Here is a 23,462-nt window from a genome sequence, read left to right on the forward strand (position 1 = left end):
ATCTTTATCTCCCTCCCAATCCTAGGGCCAGCTGGAGGCTGTCTCAGCTCTTGTACAATTTAGAACATCCTCAGTGCTACTCTAAATTGGTCTGGCTAGTACCAGCCCTCAGGGCCCAGCTCACCAGTGCAAAGGCCAGAATGCAGTGGTTCTTTGGTCATGCCCCTTTCTTCCTGGCAACACCACAGACCACTCTTCACTGTATCTGGCTAGAGGGTGGCATGCCACCTAGGGATTCCCCTGATGTAAGAGATTCCATGACTGGATGGCAAAACTTGTTTTCCATCTGTCTTTCATTGCTGAAGCAGTAGAAATCATGTGGAATGAGGTACCTTATCTAGCTTTAGAAATCTGTACCTTGCTACTTCCTTAAGACTTATAGGCCCATTGCTCCTCTGTTTTACACTAGTTATACACTTAGTAACACAGGAATTGCCATACTTCTTGAGACCCAAGAGCCATCTAGTCCAGTATCCTGTCTCTGACAATGGCCATCATCAGATGCTTCAGAGAGAGGTGTAAGAACCCTGCAGTAGGCAGTGGGGCAATCTGTCCCCCAGGTTAGGTCTCATATTGAGCTCTAGTAGCTAGATATTGATGTGAAACAACTGATGTGAAACAAGTTCCTGAAACATATTCCTTCCGAAATTTTTTATTTAATTAATTAGGATAACTCTGGTTATTCTTGTTATCCATGTAAATGACTAATCCCTTTTTGACTCTCATTACGTAAGTTCTTGGCCTTAGCAGCTTTCTGGGGCAATGAATTACACAGTTTATTACACTTAATGTGGAAAAATATTTTCTTTTGTTTATATATTCATGGATTCTAAGGCCAGAAGGGACCACTGTGATCATCTAGTCTGACCTCCCGTAGAACACAGGCCACAGAACCCCAAAAATAATTTCTAGAATATATCTTTTATAAAAACATCCAATCTTGATTTAAGAATTGTCAATGATGGAGCATCCACTATGATCCTTAGTAAATTGTTTCAATGGTTAATTACTCTCGCTGTTAAAAATGTCTGGTCGTGATTATCCACCACAACCCACAAATTTTTTTCAGAATCACTGCATTCTAGGATAGAGTCCCCCATCCTGTAAGTGTGGTCTACATTCTTTGTTCCTAGAAGTGTATATTTACATTTAGCCATATCAAAACTCATATTGTTTGATTGCACCCAGTTTACCAAGTGATGCAGATCACTCTGAATCAGTGGGCTGGCCTCTTCATTATTTACCACTTACCCAATTTCTGTATCGTCCGCAAATTTTGTTAATGATAAAGTTTGTTTTTTTCTGAGTCATTGATAAAAATGTTAAATAATTTAAGGTGAAGAACCTATCCCTGTGGGGCCCAACAGGAAGGAGACCCACTCAATGACAATGCTCTCTTTACAGTTACATTTTGAGACATATCAGTTAGCCAGTTTTTAATCCATTTAATTTATGCTATGTTAATTTTATATCTTTCTAGTTTTTTAATTAAAATATCATGTGGTTTCAAGTCAAGTGCCTTACAGAAGCCTACGTATATTAGATCCACTATTCTTTTTATCAATCAAACTTGTAATCTCATTAAAAAAAATATCAAATTAGTTTGACAGGATCTATTTTCCATAAACCCTTGTTGATTGGCATTAATTATATTATGTTCCTTTAGTTTTTTAAGTAAGTCCCATATCAGTCACTCCATTATCTTGTTTGGGATCAATCTCAGGCTGACAGCCCTAAAATTACCTGGGTCATTCTGTTTACCCTTTTTAAAAATTGGCACATTAGCTTTATTCCAGTCTTCAGGAACTTCCCCTGTGCTCCAAGCGTTATTGAAAATCAATGTTAATGGTTTAGCAAACTCCTCACACAGCTCTTTTAAAACTCTTGGATGCAAGTTATCTGAACCTTCTGGGTTTAAAATCTCTAAATTAGTAGCTTCAGAGATATTAGTGGAACGAAAAGAGGCTATTACCTTATGAGGGAGACTATATCATCTATGTTTTCCCAAAATACATAATAGAAATATTTACTGAACACTTCTGCCTTTTCTGCATTATTATTGATAATTCTATCATTTCCATCTAGTAAGGGACCAATATCATTGCCTGAATTCTTTCCCCCCTAATATAGTTAAAAGCACCTTATTATCCTTATCTCTGCTGGCCATCTAGTTCGCCTTGTGTCCCTTGGCTTCCCTTATCAATTTTCTGCAATTTCTAACTTCTGATTTATATTCATTGCTATCAACTTCCCCTTTGTCCATTTACTTGATAGATAGATAGACAGATAGATGTTATCTATCAGCTATGTATTTGTTATACAATTGTCTTCACTTCCGCTCTAAACCATGTATTTTTTTAAATCAGCATAGCCTTCTTCCTCAATTGTGGCTTTTTTGGGCATCTAGTAAGGTAGATTCCCAATTATCATTCACATTCTTCTGATTTAAATTTTTCTTCACAGTTGATCTGGCTCATAATTGTTTTCAGCTTTCAGTAAAACTGGGCAGATTAGAGCACCAAGTATATATGTATGTGTGTGTGTGTATATATATATATATATAATATATATAATATATATGATTCTGGATTTTATTCTGCTTGCACATTATAAATATGATCAAGTCATCGTCATGTGTAACTAAGCTACCATTAATTTTTAGTTCTGTAATCAGTTCCTCTTTACTGTTAGGACAAGATCTAATATAGAATGTCCTATGTTGGTTGCCATGCTTTTTGAGTTAGGATTTTTAAAATTGCCAGGATTTTTTAGTACTGGCAGCATGAGACCTCCAGCATATGTCACTCAATTAGAAGTCCTCCATGATCAAGCAGGTTTTTCTCCTGCACACTGTAGACTGGTACATAAGGAAGTGATCAAACTGTTTCCTAGTGTGATTTGGTGGCCTGTAGCAGACATAAACTAGTACATCATCTTGTGCTTTATCTGTTAGGACATTGATTTATAAGCATTCAAGATCATTTTCTTATGTGTTAGCTGTGACAGAAACAGGTAATGCCATTTTTGACATAGAGTGCCACTCCCCTTCCCCCTTTGCCCACTCAATCCTCCTTGAATAGATTATAATCATTGATTTTAACATTCCAGTGGTGAGAATCATCCCACTAGGTTTCAATAATACCAACTAGATTTAATTTGTGCTCAGAAATGAGCAATTCCAATTCCTTTTGTTTGTTACCCAGGCTTCTAGCATTGGTATATAGGCAGTTGAACAAATTCTGCTCTTCATGTTCTTTGGTTCCTTGATTAAGTTCTCAAAATCTTGATTTTGTGTTGAGTGCTCATAAAGTCCATCTTTGTACCCTCCCCTTTTGGTATTAGTTTAACCCTCTCCTGACTACTTTAGCCAGCCTGTCCCCAACAAGATTGGTCGCCCTTCTACAGAGGTGGAGGGCATCCAAACTGCACAGCCCCATCTCCCTATGGAAGGTGGACCAATGTTTCACAAAGCGAAGCCCTCTACCCTCCACCACTTACCTAGCCAGCAATTCACTTCCAGAATTTTCTGCCTTCTTTCTTCCTTTGCTCGTGGGTTAGGAAGGATCACAACGAAGATTGCTTGAGTGTTCTTCTTATTCAACATGTTTCCAAGTTCCCTGAAGTCATCTTCTATCTGCAAGATAGCCCACAGTGCAGTATCATTAGTGCCAATGTGAACCATTAACATTGTTTATATCTTTTAGGAAAAGTTTTTATAGTTAGATAGGTTTGCTGCCTTGGGAAACCTCTCCCCCTCAAAAATTCCATTATGGGCATTGGACAATGCCCAGAAATCTGGCCTTCAAGAACTGTGTATCGCCACTGTTCCTTCTCAATCAATGATGATCATCTGCACTGTTTGTACTATCTCAGGGAGGCACATGTCACAGGAAGGTATAATATCTGCTGCTCTTCTGCTAGCTGTACCCAGGAGGCTCAGAAGACACCTCATGAAGAAGACCATAAGGCCACAGTCAGACCTGGGGGTGAGGGGAATCTGAATGAACATGGACTGCACCTTCCACCATGAGGTTCGACTCAGCTACAAGGGAGCCCGAATTCAATGACCCCTTCCATTGTTGCCTCATTGGGAAGACAGGGAATGCTTGCACAAACATAAGAGCAGGTCTCTTCACAGTAGTCTATGAAATTGCCCAACACAACTCTGCATAAGTTGAGCAAACCTTCTCTGTCAACCTCTGAGGATTTAGTATGTACAAATTCCCAGGGCCAGGACTCTAAAACTCATAAAGTGAGAGATTTTTTGGTACCAAACCCCATTCTGGTGACATCCATTCCACGGTACCATCCAAACTGAAATCTCGAGGTCCACTGCTTCTAGTATGATTGGAGCTGCTGCCACTGGCCTCTCTGGTATGGGAGGATCAGACCCCTCGCACTCCAAGTAGATCAGAGTTATACCATCCTGGAGGATATCTTTGCCCTTCCCCCATTATCAGGACTTTCCCTAATGAGGGAGAATGTGACTCTACCAGGGGATGTTACTTTGAACAGAAGTCTATCCCATCTTCCAGCTATGTTTTTCCTCCATCAGAAAGGTCAAGTACCACATTCCTCAGGGTCCTTTATTTGACATACAGCAAAGCTATGCTGAGTTGATCAGATTCACGTGTGGGTAAAGAGCATACTACACATCCAAAGTTGCACAGAAAACCTCTTCCTTTATATACATGTACACATTATACTGCATTTACTATAAATTTCATCACATGTTTGGGGATTGACTTGGTTACTTTCCAGGAACCAATCTCTGTACAGCATGCCTTGTCCACACACTGTCCATGTACGACTGACTTTTTATACTTTATTTTACATTCCAGGCTTATCCTGTTCATTGTTGTTTTGTCTATTATAAATGGTTCTGTGATGAAACAGTAGAGAAGGGTTAAAGAGAGCCTGTGGGCTCAGCTAGCCCCACCCCATTGTACCTGCAGCCAATGCCAGCCCTGAGGAAGAGAGAAAAGGGGGAAGCCTGGCTGAGTGTGGGGCTGACTGATGAAGAGAAAGGAGTTAGCTGCCTCCTTTCCTGAGGAGACCACATCTGGAGGAACCTGGGACCACACAGGATGCCACCCAGAATCCACAAAGGAGTGCTTCTAGAGAGAAGTCACTGGAAGATTTTGGATGATAGGGGAAACGCTCCAAACTGTAGAGACAGCAGTAAGAAGTAGCCCAGAGCAATGGATGTAGACTCCCTGCTGAGAGGTCCCCTATTCAGGGGTTAACTTACACTGGGCCGAGAGCTAGGACATGGTGGAGTGGGAGGGCCTGGGTCCCTACATTCCCCTGCCTTAAAGACTGAGACACCTTGACCACAGAAGCAGGGAGAAGGAAGTCAAATATTCCAACCACTAGGCCGCCTGGACCTCCAAGCCCCTTGTTACAGGGTCCCTGGATGTTCCTCCTTTATTTAGCTAGTTCAGACATTTTGCCTTTTAGCTTACTGACCCATTTCCCTATTTTGGTTAGCACAGACATTCTGTTTCCAAACTGCTACTCCATTTACCCCCTTAATCCTGGCTTCCAGGAAATGGCCTCGCCCATGTCTAATAACTCATGTTAAGCCAGGCCTACAAGAATCAAATCAAGATTATCAGCAGCTTACATTTCAGGGATGCAAAATGTGCTTGCAGATGCCCTCAGCATGCATTTTGCCATCAATCATGAGTGGAAATTGTATGATTCAGTAGTAAACAACATTTTCACTCAGTGGGGGACTCCCAAATGGGATCTGTTCACTTCCCCAATGAACAATGGGGGTCATCTGAGCTATGCTTTCTTCCTTTACCATGCCTATCTCAAGTCTTGTAGACAATTTCTCAAGACAGTGCATTAGTCATTCTTGTTGCTCCCTATTGGGCCAGACAGTTTTGGTTCCTGAACCTCCTATGGCTGTCATCCTGTCCTCTGATCAATATCCAGTCATTTTCTGATCTATTGGCTAAGAGAGGGGCAGGATCATTTCATCTCACGGCTTGGATTTTAGATGGACATCAACACTAGAATTTTCCTGCTCAGAAGCCATTCAAACCATCCTTCATAACAGCAGAAAGAGCTCTACTAGGAAATCCTATTCAGCCAAGTGGAAGTGTTTCTTTCTTTGGGCACATCAGAAGTGAATATCTCCCAAGTCAATGGAAATTTCCTTCATTTTGGGCTATCTTCTTTCTCTCAAAATGTCCGGCTTTTCCCACAGCTTTGTACATGTCTGCCTGGCAGCAATCAGTGCATGCCGTCCACCATCAGATGGGTATTCAATTTTCACTCACTTGTTGACTATCAGATTCTTAAAGGGTCTAATCAAAACCTTTCCACCAGCAAGGAAGCCTACCCCTCATTTGGACTTGAATCTCAGGTGCTGTCAGCTCTCAATAAGTCTCCTATTGAGCCAATTATTACCTGTTTCATGTCTCACCAATAGGTGAAAATTGCATTCCTTGTGGCCATCACCTCAGCCAGAAGGGTAAGTGAGTGGGAAGCCCTATCCTGTATTCCATAAGGCCAAAGTCTCTTTATGGCTACTTCAGAAATTCATTTTGAAGGTTGGTTTGGAGTTTCACATAAACCAGACAATCCGCTTACCTGTGTTTTTTCTGAAATGGCATGCATCTGTGGAGGAGAGGAAGCTTCAGTCTCTCGACATATGACATGCTTTCACCTTTTACCTCCAAAGGACAAAATTGATTAGATAATCTCCCAGACTGTTTATCACTATAGCAGGAAGAGTCTGAAGTCAAGCTATCTCCTCTCAAAGGATCTGTAAGTTGATCGCTGGTTACTCTGCTATCAGTTGTCTCACCTTTCTCCCCCACAGGGGTGATAGCTCATTCTACAAGAGCACAAGTGATATCTTCAACACGTGCCTCTTGCTGATATTTGTAGAGCACCTTTGTGAACTTTCACCCATATGTTTGTGAGATATTACGTTCTAGTACAGGACTCTGCTGCTGATGCATCCTTTTGGACAGCAGTCTTTCAGACAGCTCTGAATCCTTGTACCCTTCTCCTTTTTTAGTACTGCTTGCCAGTCTCCAACAGCATAGAGACCAGATGAAGCGGAGGTTACTTATCTTACAGTAACTGGTGATTTTTTTCCAAGATGTGTGGTCCCTATCTGTATTCCACTACCCAGCTGCCTTGCCCTCTGAACTGTCTAGGAGAGGGATGGACAGTACAGAACACTTGTTTTGGGGGAAATTCAGATCTGGGAGTGTGTTGGGGTCATCCTGTAAGTAGTAACAAATGCTGGAGGAAGCCAAAGTGTAACTGGTGTGTTGCTGATAGGCTGCTAGAGTCAGAGCTGCTGGACCACAGCTGCAGCTATACACAGATACTCAGGATTTCACCTTCAAGCTGGTAGTCTGTGAGTAGCCCAGGTTGGGAGTTACATCAGCAAAACATTGTGAGACACGCAAGGTTGTAGGGTAGGCATTTTATGCAACCCCGCATGGGTCTGGATTGCACCCCAAAATGTGATACTTCTTATTATGCTTTCCCAGTGATAACTCTCTTGCCTCATTTACTACTTGTCAGAACAAAATAAATTACAAGTTTCTAGCAGCTGGAAATTCAAATTTAAAACCAGATTCCCATGCTGTACAGAGAGCAGCAAAGTGCAAGAATTACCTCATATCACTTTCTAATGTCTCTCCTTGCTTTGCTGGCAAATAAGTAATATTTGATGGGCCAAGATTGTCAGAAAAATGACTATATAGGAACACCTCTTACATAACAGACTGATTCATGTGTGCATTCTAAGTCAACTGCATACTTTTGTGAAAATTATTATTTTAACTCTCTTTTACCTTTGTATGACTGCAGAGCCAGTACAGTGAGCTGGATTCTTTTCTGGCTCACATATCCTGAGAATTGTTAACCACAGTGGATAGCATTAAAATTGACATTTAGCACACCGCTGAACTATTACATTGTGCTATTTGTGGTACTCCTAATACTTAATACAGTGATTGGTAAATGTCCTATTTTTTATTAACCACCAATGTAAATTCTGATAGCTGAATCAATGCATTGTATCAAATGTATACAGAATGACCCTCGGTTTGCAGAGTCAATAAATATTCTATCACTTTACTTTTAAATGGATCAAATTTAATGTGTAGTAACTGAAAGATAATATGCAACACTACACTGCCACTTTAGACAGTCACTTTTCAGAATATTTAGAAATAATGCAATTGCAACTGATGCACCTAGTATTGAAGAATGAAAGCTGATGTGGGCAATATACTTTACTATCAACTCTGAAGGCCATATTATCCCACCCCCAAATGTTTGCCAGTAGTTGTGAAGATCAGAATTTGCATGGATGAGGTGCAGGAGTGGGTTTGGCAGCAAAGTGACTTGTATAAGGAATCCCAGCATTATTCTCAGAAAAATAATTGGCAAAACTCATCCCATTACCACTTTCAGAAATAAATAAAATGTCGACACTATAATAAGATTTTGTTAGCACAACAAAGTTAACCATGCTAAGAGAGTGTAAAGATGGAAATACTTTCAAATCATGTTGTATATGTAACTACTTCATCTCATTACTATTACCCTCATCCTTGCTCCTCCTCTTTTTTCCTATTGTTTGTTACATTCACTTGTTGCATCTTTTATCAAAATAGATTTTAAACTCATCAGGACTAAGAACCACATCAACTACCACACTGGAGCCCCAAGCTGATTGGGAGTTTATGCACTACCACAATACAAAAATAAGGTGATGCTTAAAAAAGAGATGAATGCAGTGTTGTTGTAGCCATGTTGGTCCCAGGATTTGAGGAAGACTAGTTTGACCTGACTAAAAGGTCTTTGTAAGTTCAAAAGCTTGTCTCTTGCCAACAGAAGTTAGTCCAATAAAAGCTATTACCTCACTCCCCTTGTCCCTCAAAAAAAAAAAAAAAAAAAAAGATATGTATCGAACTGCATTATTTGTCCTTGTCCATTAGGTATCAGTGACCACTGTTCCCCTTCCCACATATTCCTAAAAATGCAACAAAGCTCATTAATTAGCTGCATAAGTCATAGTATGGCATCTGTTTTCAGTATTTATAGAGCACCCATCACCATATCATTTACACGCTTCAGTTAACTGTGATTGATACACAAATTTTGGTCCCTACCACAATTAAGAGAAGCATACTGGCTGCCTATGAACCCAAAGAGCCATTACAGCAGTTAGGGATCTCTAAACTACAAGGGCACTCAGGACACACCCACTTTTCCTCAGCGATGTCCCTTAGGAAGTGGGATGGGGTAATGCCACAGAACTTCAGGAGGCTGGTTAAACTGGTTTTATAGCCCCTTTGCCATAAGGTACAAGTGGCAAGAGCAGAGTTGAGTTCTGTATATAGGTGCTAAGATAGCAACTCTTCCTCCCCAGAAGCTGTCACTGAAATGAAATAAATTAATCTTAAATAAAGGGTCCTCTTAACATGTTTTGATCTGTAGTGACTTCAAAGCATTCATTTAGTACTCTCGTGTGAGTAGTTTACCTAGTCTGTTCTAGATTAAATTACTATAAGGTGGGTTTACAATGAGTTGAAAAACCATACTCAAAGACTAGTTATCAGTGGTTCATTGTTAGACTGAGTGGACACATCTAGTGGGGTCCTGCGGAGGTCTGTCCTTGGTCCAGTATGATTGAATAGTTTCATATAAGTTGCTATATTTTCATAGCAGAGGTGTAGTGCTTCTTTCCTCTTTAACTTGCTCAAACCAAATTGTTTTCTCTTTTCTAGCAGGGTAATCATTCCTTTTTAGGTACACCGGTATAATATTCTTTTTCTGAAATGTTCACTGTGCAGAGGGGAAAGGGGGACTCAAATATTTATTTTTTAAATTGCCCCCTGAGATAGTTGTTATGTGGTACATTTCCCAAATCTTTGTTTTTATCATCTCATCCGCCACTTTCTCTTTTAAATTACACATTGGTTTCAATTGTATCAGAACAAGCGAGGTGAAAGTTTGCAAAGAAAATATGAGTTTAAAAGAAAATGCAGAAAATCAAAGCATAAAAAGTCACATCAAAGCAACATCTTAAAAGTGAACAGCAAAGGGAAACTCAAAATTGCGTGAAGTGCTAAATGCTACATAGCAAGCGGGCTCTGGAGGTATAAGTCACAGAAATACATTTGAAATCCTTTTTTTATCGTCTATGAAAAATCACCTGATTTCTTCTGAGATTGCAAGAAACACGCCAGCTTATATTATTTTGAGATCTTATTGACACCAAGAGCTACTGGAATCCACTGCACCCCAAAATGATTTATTTCAGGGAATCTCTAGCAAAGCCAAAGCAGCGAAGGATTTTCACAGAGAATTTAAAGGATTTGTTTTTAAAAGTAAGTTAAAGCTTCTCTTTTTGTTGGATGTCCCACACAGCCCAGTTAGTGGAGGCATGCAGCACAGAAATCCAAGTTTAATTTAATTTTGAGTTTCTTTTTATAGCTCACCTAAAAGTTTATTTAAAAAAGTAAGGAGATTTGGATTTGGTGTTAAATACTAGACTACCAGTTCCTTAGTTTATGCTGTTGTGATTTTTAAAAGCAAGATGAAAAAAAGGAGGGTACTTACCTTATTGTAACTGAAGGTTCTTTGAGATATGCGGTCCCTATCTGCATTCCACTGTGGGTTACACACATGCTCTTATCGTCTGAGTCGGAGAATTTTGAAAACAGTGTCCCTTGGCCTCTGCATGAACCCTTGATCTCCTCAACCCACCAGCAGAGGAGATAAAGGACTGGATGGGCTAACTACTGCTCTTCCTTCTCTACTGTAAATCAAAGTTTGGTCCAAATCAGAAGTGGAATACAGATAGGGATCGCATATCTCGAAGAACCACCAGTTACTATAAACATCCTCTCCTTCCATTACTGGTCCTTCTGAGTATTCTACAGTGGGTGGCTGACAAGCAGTACTCAAGAGGGAGGAGGGTGCAAGGGGGATTTAATAACTTTACATATAATGTTGCTACATGCATTTCACCATATTATTGACCAGAGAGTTAGTTTTCAAATGATACTTCACAAGGCATATTTTGTACAAAGATTATTACACTAGTGTGTAGGATGTGAATACAGGGGTGCTTTAGTGAGCATTTATCATTATCTTAAAATAATACATGGCAATTACACTGCAGATAGGTGACGTACATAACACATTCCAAAGCAGAAGAAGCAATAGTGCCCCTTTAATTTTCTAGTGTGGGAGTGAGTAACAAGATAAAAATGTTTCAGTTTCTGCTGTGAGTTAAAAGAAAATCATTCCCTGCTTATTGGGTTCATTTTGTAAATTGAGATCAATGAAATTCTTCCAACAACAGCATGAAATCAATCATAAAATAGCATATAATTCATGGCCCGAATTGTAAATTATAGTTTGTTTGACGTTAATTGGTGAGGTTTCCATGCACTGGGATGCATTTCTTTGTAACATATCTCCAGATAATGCTCATGGATCCATTTCTAATGCATCTCAGAGTGATCTGTTTTTCATGTCCACAACTGCCTATAATTTGATCTTATGCAAATAATGCAATCAAGCAAATGGAAAACAAGATGTTGTACTAGAAGGGCCGTGACAAACAGTGGCCTTTATAGTTTAGGGACCCCACCATTTAAATTTATGTTTGTACCTGCAGTTGTATGAATCCATTGATCCATTATGAAACACTTACATTGGTTAATTATAGTATTGCCAAATCAGATGGGGCAAGTAATTATGCCAGCTTTGAGTTGAATTTTAAGTTTGTTGCTTTTCAGTTCAAAACTATTACAAATTCAGCCCAGGCTTTTCTCCTGGTTCCTATCCTGAGTTCCTTAATTAGTTTTTGCTCTGTGTTACATAGACAAAATGCCCAGTGACTTCATTGAGCCAATGAGACTGAATGAGTGAAAATCTACTTGGACCTCACAGCTGCGCTGTAGTTTCATCTGTCTTTTTCGACATTTTCCTACCTCTCTTCCTATTGAATCTTTCCATTCTGAGCTCCTTTTCCATTCCTCACCTCCCTGTTTCCTCACCTCTCCTCTCTCTACTTTTCTTTTTACTAGTTCCATTTCAAGCACTCTGATACTTATGGGGATGGGGGGTGGAGGTATAGGTTTCTTAGGTGGGTAGATAGATGTGTCTTTCTTCTCCCAGTCTCTTAATTCCTTCAAAAGTACCTTCTTGTTTAATGGGAGCCTCATATCCCAGGAATGCCTATTTAACTTCAGGAAGTAGAGATGACCTGATGTATTCATGCAGTAGAACATATCTGCACAAATGTTTATTTTTAATGATCAAACCTCCCTTTTATATTTTAGATGCTTCTTCCATCCTGCAACCCTTACTCATACAATTAGTCCCATTAACATTAATTAGTATGAATGGACTAATTGCACGAGTAAAGGTTAGAGGACTGCTTCAACAAAAAGCAAAGGAAAGAAGTTAAATGCATGTATGTTATAGGGTTTTTTTTTAAATGGTAGCAAAAGATTCATCAACAATTTGTAACAATTTCCAGACATAAACAGTACAACATTTACTTGCCCGTACATGTACAATTGCACAAAACTCTTAACTATACTCCTCAGGGGAGGTATCACCTGAATAGGCTCAAAACCCAAAAGTCAGGTACTGGAAACATGGCATTTTTGATGACATGGCACTAGCTGTGTTTTCCTTGCCAGAAAAGACCACTCAGCCCAAGATTTAATGGTGTATCATTTTTGATAAACCATTTCTCCAAGGAACAATGCTGCTTAAAATGGTTGGGGGGCAGGCACCAGAAAATATCCTCAAGAAAATCATACTCCTCTGGCCTTAACTGATGGTGTTTCCATTTGCAATAAGAACACAGGACTTGGTTCTCCTCTCACGTACACTGATGTAAGCCAGAAACAATTCAAGTGCAGCCAGTGGAATTATATCAGTATAAAACTGGAGTCAGAGGAAAGACAGGGCTGTATCATTCTGTTTCTGATTTTTTTTATTTAGCCTGCCCCCAGCCGACTGAGATTTTGTATTTTCTCTAGAGTCCATGGAGATAGGTTCCACAGGAAAGTCTCAGATAAATATCTTAGGGAGGTAGGGCTGTGAACAAAGTCCTTATGCTGTCTTAAACTGTTTACTTCCTTTTTTTTAAAAAAGTGAATTGCTGCTGCACATCTGTTTGTCAGCCCAGGATTTGTGTGCCACAAGCCACTTTCCTTTAAGAAACACCTCAGGCACTTCCCTGCAGCCCAGCACCCTTATCTGGTGCTGCTCCTGTCGTGGTAGCAGCAGAAAACATAGGAATCAGGGAAGGTGATCCAGCTGGTATAGTTTGTGGAGTTTCCTTTCTCTGCTTACTGAACCAGTCAGAGCCTGTTCTGGAGTCCAATTCCCTCTCCCCCCCCCCCCACCCCCACTTAAACACTGCTTAATCCTGGAAAAATAAGCCCCATTATGTTGATTACACGTCACGATCTTACACACATTTTTGATGATTTTTTTTTTTTAGTTGTGAAATATTTTTTTTAAACTCAGGCTTTGCCATGTGCTTGTTGGGAATCATATATGCTTAGCTGATGGCTTTTCCGTTGGCAATAAGAACACAGGACTTGGTTCTCCTCTCACTTACACTGATGTAAGTCAGAAACAATTCCAGTTCAGCCAGTGGAATTACATCAGTATAAAACCTGAGTGAGAGGAAAGACAGGTCTACAGCATTCTGTTTCTGATGTATTTTTTCATACAAAATAATGGTTTTAATGTTATTTCACTCTGGGACTCTTGTTATGTCTTACATACAGAAAATTCAGAAATTTTCTAGGATATTAAAAACATGATTTTTTTCATGCTATTCTCAAAGTCTCAATTTCGCACCCTTCATTGAAGGGCTTTCTGATTAAAACATTAATGTAAGAAAAATAAATAAAATGTCAGCAAATTATCTATCAAGATTCTTTTAACAGAGCTTTCCTTGTCAAACAGTGAAATGTCAGTAAAGCCAGTTGTCTTACAAAAGTCAGATGTGTAAAAACTGAAATACCTATAACATTTAATTAACATGGAAGCTAAATTTTCTCCAGGAGAGCTTCTAAAGCAGTTGAAATCTACCTTGGAACTAACTTTAGCAATTGTTTTGTTATAATATTAATCAGACATGTTTTGGTTGAAAAAGTATATTTTATAACTATTCATATAGTTTGTGAAGCTGAGGGGAAATATGCAATGTGTAGAGCATATGCCAGTTTATAAACAAATGATGGCCGCAACAATACTTTTCTTGAGTTCATTTCACATACAGTGAAATGTTCTGTAGGATGAATCATCATATTTATTGATACTTAACACTGATATGATGGATAATAGTTTCTTGTGGAAAAAATAATCCTGCTGTATCAATCAACCTCTCTCTCTCTGTGTATTAATCTCATATATATATGGTTAATTTGATGTAATTTAATCAACTCAGAAATATCTGCTTGCTTTGCTTTGTATTGGTGCTGAATATTCCAGTTTAGTTAGTGGCTGCATTGTGCAAGGGGGCCATCAAAAGCAAAATGAGTTTTACAGTCATGTTTTTTTTCAGGATTGCAATGGCCTGACATTCAGAACAAACAAATACCAAATATGAGACATTTAGGAAAGGAAGGTTTCATCCACTCCCATTTTTCTGGGTTCAATAAGTTACTAAACTAAATAAAAACAAGATTTAAAAAGTACAGTCCTAAGTAAATTCCGATTTCCTTTTTTCATAGATTTAGCAGTTTTTACGCCACACCAGTTTTTGCTCACTGCATGCACGCTTGTTGGCTGTACAAACAGTTCCCAGGTCACCTTGTGTACAGCACAGCTGCCACCAGCTCACGTAGATGCCCCAGTCCTGACTGCTTTGGATTCCAGAACGATATACGTACAGTAAGTACAGATTTTCTCTTTCCTGACAGCACAATGGTGTATCCATTTATGCAAGAATCCCAGTGAGTTCAATCAGGGAAAGGGTTTGTGACATAAAATTAAATTTATTATGATTAAATGCACAGAAGTGATTAGTTTAGTGGTTCTGTGAACCTTTGATTATCACTTGCCAACTTAATTTCCATTTTGTCTTTACGCAATCAGGGTAACCTACATATGGGCATAGCCTCAGTGCAAACTTCAGTGCAGGAAAAATGTGCTGGTGATATGACAGTTTTGTAGCTCTTACATTACATGTGTTGTTGTAATCATTTATCTATTGAGTACAAATATTGCATTAAAGAAGTCTTTAAAAATGTACTTGCTCTTTGACAGATACTTGGAAGAGAGCGTTAATGTGTGGCTTAATGTGACAGCATTTTCAATACTTTTAAGTGATTTCTTTTTACAGTTGTACAAATATATGTTCAAACTCATTGAAAAAAAATTTCCACATTTCAGTTATATGAATCATTATTTAATTTAATGGTGTGTTGCTTTTATTTCCAGATGGAAAGAACCAGTAGAAGTAAATGGAATTCTGAACCACTATATATTGTATATGGCCAACAATGAGCACAATTTTACAAATTGGAATGTAATCTATAACAGCACAGATCTTCTTCTAGATTACACTATCCGGCAGCTTTTCCCGGGCACTGAATACCTCATAAAGCTAGCTGTAAGTTTTAAAGACCTGCAATGGAGGAGAGAAATGGTGAAATTCACTGTTTATTGTTAACATCTCATAATACATAAATATCTCATTTGGCCGTGTTTTAATCTCTCTCTTTTTTTATTTGTTCTAAAGGCAGTCAGAAAGAGGAAAAATAACAAATGCTCAATATCAGTAATTGATCTTGCATCCAACATAGGGCTAAAAGGAATTTATTTCTTCATTTGTTTAATGCAAATATTTTATCTAAAATATTGTAGATAATGAATAAAAGAAAGATTAAAAGCACCTAAGACATTTAGGAGCTCAAGTCCCATTGACTTTCGAGAGCAGAATATTTGACATTGTCCACCTAAAGTTTCACATCTGTTCAGATCTTACTCCAGGAGAGCCTTACCTTTCACCATAAAGACTCATAAACAAATGAGTATGTGAGGGTAAAGCATATATAGTTCATTTAAAACAAAATAAAAGCTTGGGTTTTTTAGGTCTTTTAAAAGACCTTGATGTTTTCATTGTAGTTTTTGTTCAGTAGTTTCTTTTGTTTTTGATGAAATAGAACACTTTAGGTTCAATAGCACAACTGAAAATATCTGAATATAAACATGAGATTGTCCCTATTTGTTTTAAACACACTCTTCATTTTATAGCAATACCTATATAAGGATATTTGCTTTGATAAATGCCATAGAAAAATATTCTGCTCTTGATTATGAATAAATTTACATTTATGTAGACTCTGTGTTTGCATTCATTTTACTTAACATGCTTTGAATGTTCTAAATAGTATGCCACAAAAAAATAAGCTACCTTCAAGTAACAATAAGGTACTGACTCGAACCCACAAAAGCAAGGACATTCAGTCTAATTAAGGCTAAGAAATAATTTTGGATTGAACTGTTTTGTGACTAGGCATTCCAGCCCAGTAAATTGTATGGCATGTAGAAACACACTGTCCAAAACCTACGCAAAATGAGTGTGTTGTGCAGTTTTGGTTTTACCTGATTGACATTAATGGCTAGTTTAACATTAATGCACATACATGACACATACATTTTTTAGAAGCCCTTCATTATCATTTTTATATTCTCTCTTTAAGTATTCCTCTGGAAGGTCTCTTGTACAGCCATATTGTCTTTGGCCAACAGACATGGCTGACTTTGGAGCTCATTGATTCCATTCCTGTGTTAGCTGGGGTGGTGTGTGTGTGTGTGTGTGTGTGTGTGTGTGTGTGTGTGTGTGTGTGTGTGTGTGTGTGTGTGTGTGTGAGAGAGAGAGAGAGTGAGATATGTTGGCTCAGTACAGGGGTAACTGGAGGAAATGTAATGTCCTGTGATATACGGGAAATCACACTAGATGGCCTTAATGAATCTGTGAATGAAGTCAGAAGCCCCATTCTGTTCAAGTGATGGAGTGTGCTGCCTCCCTAATGGACTTGACACCTGTGTATCTGGAAGTACAAAAATTGGTCTGGAATCCACACAGAAGGCTCAGACCTCTCATTTCCTAGTGATTCTGTGGGAGCTGATGGTACTCAGCACCTCGGAAGAATGCTGGACTGTGGCTTTAGAACATTGCACATGTTGCAGTGCCACTGTACTTCCAGTCCAAACTATAGTGTGTATTTAGAATAAGCTATCACAACATTAAAGTGGATATATTAAAATAAGTAGTGAAAAGTTACTGGTTGTGTTCAGTCACTGATTTTCACAAATAAATGATCCTACATTTTAATACAATTAAGGGAACAAATTCATATTATGGAGTATTTCATTTGCAAAAAGGTGACTTTTCATTTCAAAGGTGACTTAGGCATTTAGGACTAAGTCCCATTGAAAGTCAATATGATTTAGATTTCTAAGTCATTTTTGAAAATGGGACTTAGGCTCCCAGAACACTTAGGCACTTTTGAAAGTTCTACTCCAAATCAATTTTTGACTGTACTTTTGAGTGCAAAAATGTGTCTGAATGTTATTGCCTAATAGCATGGTACTTTACTTCATCTAACACACTGATCAAAGAAATACCTCAGCACATTAGAATGAATTAATGTGGAACACCACCTTTTAAATATGAATGTCCTTGCTTTTATTGGTTTATGTCACAGGACTGGATCTAGCAGACAATATGCATAGCCTTCTGAGCTGCAAAAGTCATGGATTCACGGTGTCTATAATGCACATATGGTCACAGGAGAGGCAGACCTGTTCTGGAGGACCACAAAACAAAACTGCCCGTGTGCCACAACTGAGAATAGAGGAACAACCGAGGGAGTGAAGAACTCAGGAAGACGAGCTCTTTGCCTTCTTCAACTACAGTATGCTTGTTTCTTGTGTTCTTCAGTCCACTGAGCCAAGCTCATGAAGCAGGTGGAAGTTAATCCATCTCAAGGCTAGTGTGCGGCTGTGGGTAGGGAACTGACACATTCTGGCTCAATCCCTCAACATTTTTTTTCTAATCAACACTTCCAAAAATTACATGGGTATCTAGGCTGAGTTTGGGATAGTGCTGGTGGGGAAATCTTCTCCCCCAACTGACAGTGAGAAGTTCAGGTGTCTCTTCCCCTCTCTCTGTATCTCATTTTCTCTCTCTTTGAAACCATTTGATGCTGAGTCACATGGTTTCATTTCATGCTTTTCCTAGCTGACTGGCAGAACAAAGCAGGCAGCAATTGAGGAATACAGTGTATCTGGGCTATCACTCTGAGCCTCTTTCTCAACAGCTTAATCAGCTAAGAACCTGATGTGCCACATGATCAGTGGATTCCTGCTGATATAGGGCTTGATCCAAAAGCCCACTAGAGTTATTGGGATCTTTCCATTGATTATAGTGGGCTTTAATATAGACCCATAATTTCAAAGACCCAGTACATAGGAAAAGATCTGCGCAGATTGCTTAAACAAGTGTCTCATGATCATGGAAACTGGGATATTTTCCACTTGAATTGTGAGTATCAGATACAGCTGTGGAGTACAAGAGGCCCATGGAACATCTGATGGAGAGCAGTACTAGAAGCTAATTTTTGCTTGATTGAGCCCACAAATCTGAATGTTAAAGGAAAAGGGTCAAACATTTTAAACTCAAAAAATGACCGAGCCGAAAATTGATATTATCTGTTGAAGAAAGTCCTCTAAAATTAAATTAAATATCTGTTTTTATTCGATCACATTAGGGTAAACACTCATTTTGGCCTTTTCTGAAAATCATGCTTTGTTCTTTTGCATTCCCTTTAGAGGGCAAGTTGAACATTGAGCCCAAATTCTGCAGTTGCTCTGGATTGTAAAATTCCCAGTTAAATGAATACATCCTGTGTGTATACTGAACAGCCTGAATGGACAACTCTCTGATGAACTGTATATGTTCCATTGCTGATGTTGTGCGTGCACAGACCAGGAAGTGACTGTGAAAGTAGATTAATTCCTTCCCATTTAAAAACAGAGGGAAGTGGGTGAATCTGTGCACAAAGGAATCAAATGGCATTACCCCCGATTGAAAGAAAATCTGGCTGGCATGGGTGCTCATTGGGAGCAAGATCAGACCTTTTGTTTTTATTTGGGGACTGATCCTGCAAGCAGGACTACTCAGGGCATTTTGTCTATTCCCATTTCCAATGGGGCTATGCAGACAAAGTTAAGCATATGGGTAAATCATTGCAGAATTGGGGCCTTGATTTGTTGTCTTATTGCTTTTAATTTTTCAAATTAAAAACATCCTCTATTGAAATGCTTGTAAGTTAACACAACGGACTTTAAAATTGCTTCCTTATAGGATTTTCAAAATGTTGATTGCATGCATGCTTATTTACTCACATTTCAAACTGCTTTTCATTGTGGTTTATTGGGTAAATACCTAACTGAGTTTTAAAAATCAAACAAACTCCCTCTTAATTACCTAATCCTACAGAGTCTGCCTGATCCTGTGGCTTCTACGCCTCTGAGAAGCTCTTACTCTTACCAGTACTCCCAGTGCCAGTAACGGGGCTCCAAGGAGAAAGGGTTGCAGAATAAAGCCCACAGTTTATTGTATAAAAATACAGAGAGAGAACATAAAAAAGTCTATTATATAAGTTAATATGCACAGTTTCTTGTATGTCAAGAGTGTTGTCTCATGATCAAGCAAAATGTGAAAATCATGTAATGAGCTGATCTCTGCTGGCAACTAAAATACAAATGATTCGACCTCTTTATCCATTAAGATGCACTCAGCAACTGTTATGTATTGATTTATTATAAATTAATTTTTTCACTTTTTAATTGCATTTGAAAACTACTAGTCAGTGCGCTCCCATGAAGTACAAGAATGTCTTGATGGTAATTTCTTTTTCCTGTGGCTATTCATGGAAAGATATATTTTTTTTCTTTCTAAGTGCAGCACTAGCCAGTCAGTATTTTCCCTGTCTGAAGGTTCTGAGTGCACATTATTCAATTACAAGAAGAGTTGTGCTACTGTAAATGATGTATACTGTACATATATTGTAATTTTTTTTAACTATTGCAGTGAGAGCGATGGAAATTTAATCATCATCATGATTTACATTTAATTTTAAAATATTGTAAGTTCAGCATTAGAGTTAGATGTAATCCGTACAGTACCTAAAGAATATCTAAAAGCTGAGTATAATCATATATTATATAAGGGGTATCTATATAAGTATATTATATAAGGGAATATCTTTATTCCAGGAGGGGGGGACCCTATATGAATGTGAAAAGCACATATCTTCCTGTGCAACACAAAAGGCTTATTAAGTTTAGAAGTGTAAAATTACAAATCTTTACCAACAAATTGATTTCTAGCCTTTATATTTCAGCATCACTTTGGAGTATGTTTACTTGCTGTGTTTGATATTTTAAGGCTTGCACTGGAGGCGGATGTACAATAAGTGAAGCTAGCACAGCTATAACAGATGAGAGTACACCAGAAGGTGTTCCTGCTCCAAAAGCCCAGTCATATTCATCTGACTCCTTTAACATCTCGTGGACTAAGCCTGAGTATCCGAATGGTAAGTGAACTCTTTTAGCCTCAAGTTAAAAAGATGATTAGTAAAGGTAAATTAATATTCTAAATGGCAGCTTATATGTGGTGCTTAATTTTTAATGATCATTTTAGCACATAAAATACCTGAGATAGTATCATTGTCTGTAGCTAGGAGATTGTGGTTTTCAGTCTAGCACACAATTTCAGTAGCTCAAAAGTGCTCCCTTTTGATAGTTTTTGTGTATTGCATCTTATTGTTTAACGTTTTCCAGAACAACTGAGCTGACAAAATAGGTATTCTTTTAACATGGTCATATAAGGTCTGCATTGTTCCTTCTAATAAAGCATTCGCTTTTGATACAGTTAATATTTTAATTGTCAGATTAATTCCTTAATATACTTGTTCTTATCTTTTTGTATTTGTTCTTAAAAATCATTTCATTCTATGTATTCACCTGGAGAGAGAGAAAAAAAGAGAGAGAGAGTACACCTGCACTGTTAGGGAAGTTTGATAATACAATTATTATAATTTGGAACATTTTTTCTATGTGTTGTGTATATGTCTTAACTTTTAGGGCAATTGGATATTTTTAAAGATGTGAAAATGGGACTTTCATTTCCCTGATTTTATAGCATGATGCCTATCCCATTCCAATAACAACACAACAGGCTACCCAAAAATCCCTGAAACTGAATGCAAAACATTTAAAAGAATTGATATTATGTTATGCCTTTCATTATCAATATATAACACTGATACATATCAAGTATTATGCATTGTAAAAGAATGTGAATTTCATTTTTCCTTCTGCAAATTTGCCTCTGATTTTTGTTTTAGAACACCATACCTGATACCCATATAGTTTGGTTTCAAAGGTTCAGATTTTTAAAGGTATGTAGGTGTTGCGGTCCTCAGTGTTGCTCCTGCAAGCCTAAATCTCTTTTGAAAATGAGATTTATGCTCTTTAAATCAGTTAGGCATTGCAATGGTGAGCACCACCACACCTAAATACCTTTAATAATCTGGGCCAAAGCACTTCGAATAATGTTTAAGTAATTAGGAATGTTTAAGATTTATTTTTTAATATTCTGTATTGTCAGACTTGATTTAGGTGTGAAAGAAAATGCTAACATGCCATTAGTATGGTTTAAGGTTTCCATTGCTTTTATGCTGTTAATTTTCTTATTATTTATGATTATGTAGGTCTGATCCTGCAACAGTCTTTGTGGCCCAATAAGGCACTGAAACCCTATTGAATGTCATCAATGTATTTGGTACAAAACTTAGAGGAAGAAACAGGATAAAACATTTTAAACCACTTATGTGATTTAGTGGCCTCACTCCATTGATTGTTTTATATGTCGTTTTTGATCATTCTACCTGTCATATAGTGCTTGAGGTCACGGGCCCAATTTTGCTATCCTTGCACACTTAAAACTTTGGCTGAAGTCAATTGGAGTTTCAGTTCACCAGGAAGGCAAGATCAGGCCTTATGTTTTTAATTAATCAATCTTCATCACATGTTATTTAAATTGCATGGTAAATGATTGGGTAGGTGGGAGGAGATGGCTGCAATATACACAGACCTTAGACTGTTTCTATTACAGCAATTATTGTCTGTAGTATGGCTCAATTTTTACACTAAGAGCAGAGGTGGGTGGGGTGGTGGGGCAGGTGGGAGGGTGTACAGAAGGTCTGCTCTGCGGTCAAAGTTAGCGGGAGGAATTCTGGCTAAGTCAGCCAGAATTCCTCCTGTCCACTCCTGGGGAGTGAATGCCAGACTGGTAGCCCTATACTGCAATGGGAACTGGTGTAGTGTGCGCTTCCTTCTTTTCTTTTGAGCTTCATTGGCTGGCTAGGAGCAAGAAGAGGTGCTACCCTTTTTCAGGCAGTGCGGATCCAGAGGGGTATTACCAGTGAGCAGGGCCTGTGCTTCTTTGCCACATTGTATTTGTCAGTTGCACTGGGATGAAGGAGGGGTGGGCTTATTTGTCACCTTTTTTCCTTTGTCCATTCATCGTGGAACTAACTACAGTCTAGGCTTTAATTCTGTTGTGAATTTTGTTGTTCTGTTATTCCTTCTTTTCTATCTTTGCCTTATTTTTGGAAGGTTAATTTAAAACAAAACCACTCTGAATATATTATTGAGTAACTCTTATCTCAGGAAAATTTGAGTCACCCAGGAACTCTGTTTTATTAATGTTCCAACAAATCTTTTGGGCTAATTAGTGAGCACTTCATTCATTAATAATACTTGTGCCAGCATTTTCACATTGTGTTGTAAGTTAAAGAAGATTTCAGGTGAAACATCTTAGTTCAGTTCAGAAAAGTGAAATAAACAGCACTAAGGTACTTTACCTTAGCCATCTCTGCTTCCCAGTATTAGTGTCTGCTCTGACCTCTGCTCATGGTTATAAATTGAAGAGGTTGCAAGTTGGGCCCAGTAGTTTTTTGTTTGCAGGGACATGCATCCTGTTTTCCTTGGATTCACTGGTTCAGATCCCCTGAGTTTTGAGCTACTATTATTATTTAAAAGAGCAAAACTCAACTAAAATCACTGAGTCTGACTTAGTTTCGGATTGAAACCATGAGAAACTGTCAATGTTTTTATATGTCCGTCCTACACTATAAACTGTGATCTCCCAGTACAGAGTCCCCAAAATGTGTGTGGGGAGGAGGGCTCATAGGAGGGCACAGAGGAAAGTTTGGAGAGGCACGGCAGTGCCCACAGCAGGGTAGAGAGGGACCGCCATCCAGCCCCACTCCAGCCGCAGCCCCAGTTCGGCTTCCATCCTTGCCCGCAGCCTCCGGCAACAGCTCTACTTCCAGCTCTGCCCCCAGCCTTGGCCT

General features: G+C 38.6%; 1 protein-coding gene across 1 annotated transcript in view; it reads left to right on the forward strand.

Moving 5' to 3' along the window:
* USH2A (usherin) overlaps window positions 1–23,462 on the forward strand; it is a 511,874-nt gene that overhangs the window by 246,278 nt on the left and 242,134 nt on the right. Inside the window, exons 32-34 of the mRNA XM_067564962.1 lie at window positions 14,760–14,919; window positions 15,469–15,640; window positions 20,489–20,636. Coding sequence (XP_067421063.1) covers window positions 14,760–14,919; window positions 15,469–15,640; window positions 20,489–20,636 — 480 coding nt within the window. The remainder of the gene's footprint in view (window positions 1–14,759; window positions 14,920–15,468; window positions 15,641–20,488; window positions 20,637–23,462) is intronic.

Source organism: Emydura macquarii, unplaced genomic scaffold (genome assembly GCF_026122565.2).
Source record: "Emydura macquarii macquarii isolate MOO-44397 ecotype Brisbane River unplaced genomic scaffold, CSIRO-AGI_Emac_v2 contig_2676, whole genome shotgun sequence".
In the NCBI taxonomy this organism is placed as follows: domain Eukaryota; kingdom Metazoa; phylum Chordata; order Testudines; family Chelidae; genus Emydura; species Emydura macquarii.